Source organism: Ictidomys tridecemlineatus, chromosome 5, assembly GCF_052094955.1.
Source record: "Ictidomys tridecemlineatus isolate mIctTri1 chromosome 5, mIctTri1.hap1, whole genome shotgun sequence".
In the NCBI taxonomy this organism is placed as follows: domain Eukaryota; kingdom Metazoa; phylum Chordata; class Mammalia; order Rodentia; family Sciuridae; genus Ictidomys; species Ictidomys tridecemlineatus.
Genome location: NC_135481.1, coordinates 135,642,768 through 135,651,327, shown reverse-complemented (window position 1 = coordinate 135,651,327; position 8,560 = coordinate 135,642,768). Strand labels below are relative to the sequence as shown.

At 46.9% G+C, this 8,560-nt stretch overlaps 2 protein-coding genes across 3 annotated transcripts; one reads left to right on the top strand and one right to left on the bottom strand.

The window, feature by feature from the left end:
• Positions 1 to 64: 64 nt before the first annotated feature.
• LOC144378002 (protein shisa-like-1) lies at positions 65 to 3,159 on the bottom strand. Its single transcript, XM_078051170.1, has 4 exons — positions 3,038 to 3,159; positions 1,113 to 1,282; positions 724 to 955; positions 65 to 248 (listed from the first exon to the last, which is right to left on the bottom strand). Exons 2-4 carry the CDS (start codon positions 1,216 to 1,218, stop codon positions 65 to 67), a joined length of 522 nt encoding a protein of 173 aa, XP_077907296.1. The 5' UTR covers positions 1,219 to 1,282; positions 3,038 to 3,159.
• On the top strand, positions 3,149 to 4,813 carry Hddc3 (HD domain containing 3). Of its 2 annotated transcripts, none has more exons than XM_013356345.4 (4): positions 3,149 to 3,305; positions 3,614 to 3,669; positions 3,855 to 4,020; positions 4,325 to 4,813. In XM_013356345.4, the coding sequence occupies exons 1-4, from the start codon at positions 3,194 to 3,196 to the stop codon at positions 4,453 to 4,455; spliced, it is 465 nt and encodes a 154-aa protein (XP_013211799.1). In that variant the 5' UTR covers positions 3,149 to 3,193; the 3' UTR covers positions 4,456 to 4,813. The 2 variants fall into 2 exon arrangements, with proteins under 2 accessions (XP_013211799.1, XP_005320217.1); XM_005320160.5 differs by having other exon boundaries at positions 3,780 to 4,020.
• The last annotated feature ends 3,747 nt before the right edge of the window (positions 4,814 to 8,560 follow it).

Here is an 8,560-nt window from a genome sequence, read left to right as displayed (position 1 = left end):
GGAGAGCGCGACCGGGCAGGGGCGGGGGGCTGGAGGGGAGGTTCCGCCCCTCTAGCCCGCGCACCTAGTTTGTGAGCTCCGGGACCTGCAGGGGGCGCGCAGCGGAGGAGCCAGCGGAGGACCTGCGGCGGCTACAGCTCCGGCCAGCGCCCCGGCCCCGACCGCTGCAGAAGTGCAGGAGGTCTGCGGTCATCAGGGCCACAATCAGTAGGCTGTAGAGGCCCAGGGCTAGGAAAGCACCCGGGCCCCTGTGGGAGAGGGGAGACTATCAGGATAGTGGCAACCGTTTGTTACAGACCCCTGCGAGTCTGGAGAAAGCGCAGACGCCTCTCCCTGAATAAATTTGCACACACACATATTTTGCAAAGTAACATTTTGGAGTTCACAGATACCCTAAAGCCACCCATGGGCAGATTCAGAATTAAAACCTTCTACTACAATGTGTGTAACACACGGATTAGAGCACACATCCTTTCCGCTTACACATTGCCCCCAGCCCCCTCCACTTCACAGCATAAGCTAATGGCTTCTGGTTGCCCGCTTTCACCACCCCCTAAACATTTCCTTCACAGTTGTTTGTAATTATGATTTACGTGATTTTCGGTTTGCCGTCTGGCCCTCTACTGGTCTGCAAGTCACAAGTCTCCCACCCCAGAATTTAAGGAACAAACTCCCAGACACTGGAACACCCTGTTCCAAAGGCTCTGGGGCTGGAGTTCTCACCTAAGGATGGGTGGCGGAGGAAGAGCAGACAGGTTGACTTGGTATAGGGCCTCAAATTCATCCTGGGTACAGCAGTAGCCCCCTGCAGCCTGCAGGTGACAGCAGTAGGCTTCCTCGGGAGTATCAGAGAGCCGGGGACAGAAGAAACCAGGGTAGTGGCGGCCTTCAGCATCCTGGGTGGTCTGGCATAAGTTGGGATGGTAAGCCAATGCTGAAGAGACAGACAAGGGGTCTGGAGACAAAAAGGAGGAGTCTGTCCAAACCCCATTCCACAATTCCCAGAAAGTAAAAGGGATCATCCCCTACCAAAACATAAGGTCCCTTCTTCCCCTCCTCACCAACTCCCCAAATAGCTCATACCACCTGCAGGGGATGAAAGAGTGCTGTACCTGAGAGAGATGTGGGTTGGGCAAAGGTCATCCAACTGAAGAGCAGTAGCAGCCCCACTGACAGGCCTGTCATCAAGGGGCCTGGCCTCCTTTTTTGGAAGCCCATGAGAAGTCACCTCCACCTCAGCCTTGATTCTAGGAACCCCATCATCTTTCTATCTAAGCCATGACTGCAGAAAACAAGAAATCAAAAATCAAAGGGATGGAGATGTAGCTCAGAGGTAGAGTGCTTGCCTAGCATAAACAAGGCCCTGGGTTCAATCCTCAGTACCATAAAAATTTTAAAAAGGCATTGGCTTGGGACCATAAGTGGACACATTCCTATAATCCCAGTTACTTGGGAGGTTGAGGCAAGGAGGATAGAAAATTCAAGGTCAACTTGGGCAACTTAGCAAGACCCTATCTCAAAATTTAAAACCAACAGAAAGAAAGGCCTGGGGATATAGCTCAGTGATAGAGCACTTGTCTAGCATGAGTGAGTCCCTGAGTTCAATCCCTAGTACTGAAAAAATAAATACATACATACATACAAAAGCACCAACACTCTTAGGCACCATTAACACAAACCTGAAGCTCTTCTACTACAGGCTTCTAGAGAAATGAAAGCCACTCAGTTTTTATCTCCTGCTGGAAAAAGGCCTGTACTTTTAAACTACCTAAGGTTTTCTGAGCAAAAGGGGAAAAGGCTCAGAGGAATAGAGGAGGGACTAAAGGATGAGACCAAAGATAAGCCATTGGCCTGAAAAATAGACAAGTATTTAGAGACAAATATATCGCTATCTACCTACTCTTCAACTTCGAGGCTGCAGTGGAAGCCCTGGGAATTCAGACGGTTCCATTTCAGGACCTCTGTTTTCAGATTATGGAGCTTCCCTCCCTAACCACCGCAACGTGGCAACCACCAAATCTAGCTGAAAACCAAGGGTGAGTCTCTTCATTAACTTTCCTCCTGAGCCTCATCTCCCCCAGTTACCAGCCAAAACACAAAAAAATACCTGTTTGATTGGAGTATACTTAGCAACAGGCCAATTCCAACTCACAGGAAAGCCAGCTGGGGCATCTCCAGGTCTCTATGACCCCTCATACCTCATAGCTGCCAGGTAATTCCCTAAGACAGGGAATTTCTCCAGAAGACCCAAGCCACCAGCTAGCAGAGTTAATTAAGTGTTATCACAGAACCTATCTAGGCTAGACAACATCAAGCTCCAAAAACATCAGGGACAAGACTCAGCACCCCAGGGGCTCACAGCAGTTACCTAGAGACCAAAGCAGGGGCTCGATGGAACAAGAAAGCAACTCAAATTTTACCTGAGCACTGAAAAAAAAACAAAAACAAAAAACAGTCCTGTGGAAACACCACTGCTGACTGGAAGTCTAAATTTGAAACATTTAGGCAGGGATCCCAGTTTAGGATCCAATTTTCCAGAAGGTCAGGCCCTAGGGTCTCTTAGGCCCAAAGGTGGAGCTGGTTGCCCATAGTAACAGGACCCACATCCTCAGGGAAAACTTTATGGAGCCCTTTGAAAATGTTTCAGAGCACTTACAGGTTAAAGATTGCCTTTAACTCTTGGTAGAACCTGTCTCTGACTCTGAGACTAGTTGAATTGTTCCTTCTCTATGGATCCTGTACAGTCTCCTATGCCTTAGAGTACTGGACTCAGCACACTGTGAGGCCACTGCCTTATTTCCAGTTTGCCCTCCCACCTCTCTCTACAGATTATGGGCTCCCAAAGAGCCAGACTATGTTTTTCTTTATTTTCTTTCTTTATTTTTATGTGCCGCTAAGGATGGAACCCAGTGCCTCACACGTACTAAGGAAGCGCTCTACCACTGAGTTACAAACCAGCCCCAGACTGTTGTCCTTCTTGAACCCTCACTGAAGCACCCTGAATAAGGACTGTGATGCTGTATGAAGCTCTCCATACCAGTCTTTCTCTGTGCCATAATTTCGGTTCCAAGAGAAACCAGTCTGTGGCAGCTTGTTAGAATCAGAGCCTCTCCAATCCCTGGGCCTCCGAGGCGCAAGGAGGCGCTGTAAACGCTCCAATCCAACTCCCACAGTCCCCAGCGCCATCCGCGCGATGGGCTCTGAAGCAGCGCAGCTGCTGGAGGCTGCAGACTTCGCGGCTCGGAAGCATAAACAGCAGCGTCGGAAGGATCCAGAAGGGACCCCCTACATCAACCACCCCATCGGTGGGCGCGTCGATCAGGGAGCACCCCTAGCGGCGCCTGGGGGTGGGGGTGGGTACTGTGAAGGGCGTGCACCTCATTGAGCACCTACTTTGTCCCAAGCTTTGTGTCAGACACTGTTTGTGCGGTATGATTTAAGCCTCACAACAACCCGGGGCAGCAGGCATGATTATTCCCTTGGTTCGGTGAACACCCCAAGAGAATAAGGGACTCGCTCAAGGTCACTCAGCTAGTGAAGGGCTACATCTGCCTCTCCAAAATCCAAAACAGTGAGGCTGTCTCCGATCCTAATTCCTGCTTTGCCCTGCCAGGTGTGGCTCGCATCCTGACCCATGAGGCGGGAATCACTGACATTGTGGTCTTACAGGTAACTTTACCCCCTCTCTGCCAGGAGGTCAGGGTGGGGATCAGAGGTCCCTTTCAGCAATGGGCACCCCTTGGTTGACATCACAGGACTGAAAGGGAGCCTGTCCTCAGGCGGCCCTGCTTCATGACACAGTGGAAGACACAGACACCACCCTGGATGAGGTGGAGATGCACTTTGGGGCACAGGTGCGGCGCTTGGTGGAGGAGGTAACAGATGACAAGACTCTGCCCAAGCTGGAGAGAAAGCGGCAACAGGTGGAGCAGGCACCTCACAGCAGCCCAGGCGCCAAACTGGTGAAACTGGCAGACAAGCTGTACAATCTGAGGGACCTGAATCGCTGCACCCCTGAGGGTATGTTTCCCCACTGGTTCTGAGGGAACATAAAGAGATGTCCCCCTTTCAAAATCACAAGTTAGTCATATCAGTGGGGGCGGGGGGGAGGTCTAGGCATTCTCAATTCCCCAAACTAATCCTACTAGAATAGTCTTCTTTCATAAGGTGAAAATACAATAGCTGGGCCAAGAGGAAGTTTTCAAGACAAATCATTCCATCAGGAATTCATCTCATGGCCCTGTACCAAGCCCTCCAATCAGTAGGCAAAAGGCAATGTTGTCCTTGGCATCACCCTAGCAGGTTTCTGTCCACTCTTATGCAGGATGGTCAGAACATCGCGTCCAGGAATACTTCGAATGGGCAGCACAGGTGGTGAAGGGGCTTCAGGGAACAAACCAACAACTGGAAGAGGCTCTAAAACAGCTGTTCAAGGAGCGTGGGCTGACACTCTGAGCAGTGCTGGGAGCCATGGGTGGTACTGACTCCAGCCCTCCCATGCCAGACCCGATTCATACTTAAGTTTTTCAGTGCCTCCTGATCTCCCTCCATGCTTCACTCAGCCCAGATATTGAAGGTTAAAAATATTTGCTTTTTCTTAACTCTGAAGGTTTCCCACCAACTAAACTGAGCCTGGAATGTGGGAAGCAAATGTACTCCCTCCATTTCTAACCCAGTCACTGCCTTCTCCTAAGTCCTGGGTCTGTTTACTATTTTGCATGGTGGGATCTCTAGCCCCTTAGAGACCTGTGCTTGTATAAACACTGGTTTAGATGTCATCATGGAAAATAAAGAAAGTGGGGTAAAGTTTTAAGTTGCTCTCCTCCTTCCCCAGCCTCCTCTGTAGACACCGATATGTTGTAGGCTTGTCCTCCACAATGCAGGTTTCCAAAAATGTGTCCCCGGTGTCAGCTCCTTCAGATTGAGGGCTTCAACCCCTGGAACCTGGCTTCCTTCTCACAGCTGGGCTGTGTCATTATCAGGGTCAGATTACGAGAAAGGGTCTTCATTAAAATAACTAGAAAGTAATACCAGCGCTTACTGGAAATCCTGCCTGGGCACTGAGAGGCCGAAGACCCAACAGGAGAAGGCCAGTGGGGGACTAATATTCTCCACCCTAGACCGCCAGGTGATGGGCAGTCCACCTATGAATCGCTCTAAGAAATTGGGTGTTCCCGCGGTTGCTAAGCAACAGGAACTTCCGGACGCCCCGGAAGTGGCCTTGGGGAGGCAGTTCCGGTGAGCGAATCTGTTGTTGGCTGATCAGTGCTAAGCAGCTGGGGGAAAAACAGTCAAACTTGGGACTGTTTCACCTAGGACCACGGTGGTTATTTATCCAAATGAAGGTACCAGTCAGTATAGGGTTCCTCGAAAGAAGTAGATGAAGGGCAACAAAAAAGCTGACCTTGAAATAAAACTCCCAGGTTTTGATCGACGTTCAGCGTGATCCTCTTAAAGCAGACCAGGGTATGGTACCTTTTGGTTTTAATTTAAAAATCAGTTTTGCGTCGGGCACAGTGGCCCACCTCTGTAATCCCAGCGACTCCTTAGGCTGTGAAGCAGGAAGATCTCAAAATTCAAGGCCAGTCTGGGCAACTAAGCGATACCCTGGCTGGGGGTGTAGTTCAGTGGCTCAGTCCCCAGTACCCCCCCCCCAAAAAAAAAAAATTTGCGGAAGCGCAATAGCAAGATTTTTTTTTTAACTTCCTTACACTTAAAATATTAACATAAGTTTGCACGCAGTTCACAATAACCAAATTAGGGAATCAGCCCACATGCCTATCACAGGTGGATAAAGAAAAGGTGAAATATATAATGGAGTTTTACTCAGCTATAAAGAATGAAATTGTGACATTTGCTGATATGTGGATGGAACTGGAGAAAATGCTAAGTGGAATAAATCATTCAAGGTCTAATGTTTTTTCATATGCAGAAGCTAGAGTAAATAAACAAGAAAATGGAGAGGGGAGGCACCATGAAAATGGGAGATCAGTGGGGAGGAACAGTGGAATGAGGTTGACCAGATTGTGCTGTGTGTGTCAATGTGCCGCAGTGAAGTCTATCTTTATGTGTAAAGTGTCAATTTATAAAAACAATAAATAGATGGAGTGAAATGGAGTAGAGAAGGGAAATGTACTAGGGACTGAAATGGGTCAACTTCTATTCCACACGTGTGATTATGTCAAAATGAACCTATTATGTGTAGCTCTAATACTCCAATAAAACCATAAGCCTGCAGTTTTTAAGTGGTTTGAAGTTAAAAATTTTAAAGTTTTAGGACGTTTAATAAACATTGATTCCCTCTGTACCTTTAGAATGCCAAGATGAAGACTGTCATAAGGTACCTTTTTTTTTTTTTTGTATCAGGGATTGAACTCTGGGGCACTCAACCACTGAGCCATATCCCCAACCCTATTTTGTATTTTATTTAGAGACAGGGTCTCACCGAGTTGCTAAGCACCTCGCCAGTGCTGAGGCTGGCTTTGAACTAGCGATCCCCCAGTCTCAGCCTCCCAAGACACTGGGTTTACAGGTGTGCACCACCAGGCCAGGCACAAGGTAACATTTTTTAAAGTTATTTCATGTTTTTATAGACATCAGAAAAAAAATTTTTTTTAAAAGTGGTGTCTGGCTGTTACCTAGGCTGGCCTTGAACTCATGGGCTCAAGATCCTCCTATCTCAGTCTCCAGAGTAGCTGGGATTATAGATATTCACCACTGCACCAGGCAAAAAGGTTTTCTTTTGTTTGGGGTTTTCTTTTGGTGCAGTGGATCAAACCCAGGGACTCCTGCATGCTAAGCATACACTTTTTCACTGAGCTACACCCCCAGCTCTTAAAAGAATTTTAAGTTAGAGTAAAAATGTAAGAAAATCTACCATCGGGCTGGGGATGTGGCTCAAGCGGTAGCGCGCTCGCCTGGCATGCATGCGGCCCGGGTTCGATCCTCAGCACCACATACCAACAGAGATGTTGTGTCCGCAGAGAACTAAAAAATAAATATTAAAAATTCTCTCTCTCTCTCTCCCCCCTCTGTCACTCTCTCTTTAAAAAAAATAATCTTAAAAAAAAATAAAGATAAAAATGGTTGAAAAAAAAAAAGAAAATCTACCATCTTAGCCATTTTTAAGTGCACAGTAGGTGGAATTAAGTAGATTCACATTGTGCCAGGATGGTGATGCACATCTGTATTCCAAAGTGCCTTAGGAGGCCAAGACAGGAGGATCTCAAGTTTGAAGCCAGTCTCTCTGCAACTTAGCAAGATCCTGTCTCAAAAATAAGGGCTAGGGATGTAGCTCAGTGGTAGAGCACCCATGAGTTTAATACTCAGTACCAGACACCCCATGGGTTTAATCCCCAGTACCAGACACAAAAAGGAAAAAAATATGTATACTCACATTGTTGTATAACCATCACTATCATCCAGCTTCAGAATTTTTTCATCTTAAGTTTATTTTTGTGTGTGTGTTCTATAAGTGATTGGAGCTTTATCACTAAAGTGCATCTGCACCCCTAGTTGTTTTTTGTTTTTTCGTTTTTTTTTTTTTTTGGTATGGGTAGGGCATGAGGCCTTTTACAAGATCCTTTATCTTATTCACCAGGAAGAAGCCCTTAAGACCTAATAATTTCCCAAGGCCCCACCTCCTCATATTGTTGCACTGGAGATTGTTTCAACATGAATTTTGGAGGGACACACATTAAAACCATAGCACTACATTCTTACAAGGAAATCTTTCTTCTGGAGGACCTTCTCAAGTCCTCTACCCTGTTGTCAAATCTTTAATCCTTGTTACATTCTAGATACCTAGGAATCCTCACCCCCAGCTGTGGCATCCAGTTCCAAGGCTACTTTAATTATATGGAGTTCACGTTTAGTTCAGGTTTATTCTCTACTTGGGAGGTCCAAAGTCAGTAGCCAATTTGGATGAACACTTTATATTGCCCTATTGGTCTTGGCAATTATGATCTGGATTTTTTTCCCACTGACTTAAGTTGAGTTATGCTTCAAGGGATCTGTCATTTCTTACTGAAACTTGTTCTTTCCCTAACACATTTTCGTTAGGGAAAGAACAAAGTTTTATGTTTTTGGTACCAGGAATTGAAACCAAGGATGTTTACCTACTGAGCCTCATCCCCAGCCCTTTTTATGTTTTGATACAGGGTCTCCCTAAGTTGCTAAAGCTGGCTTTGAACTTGCAATCCTTCTGCCTCAGCCTCCTGAGTCACTGGGATCACAGGCATGCACCATCCTTCCCAGCAAGAACAAAGATTTTGTTGGGAGATCTTTATCTTGGACGATTCTCATTCCTACTACTCTAGAGTGACCCATGACCCCAGTGCTATTTCCTTTTGCTGACCACAATCACATCAGGCAGGTCAAGTTCTGGCTAAAGATGTTATCTGCACAGATGTTCAAGGTTACAATCATGCCCTACTCGAGCCACATCTGAACACTGGGCCTGGTTCTTTCTGCATGGAAAGACCCAGCTCTTTGCCTGTGCCTGCCTTTCTTTCCATGCTTCCAACTAGACATACAACTCTTTCCTCTTCAAAAGAAATGT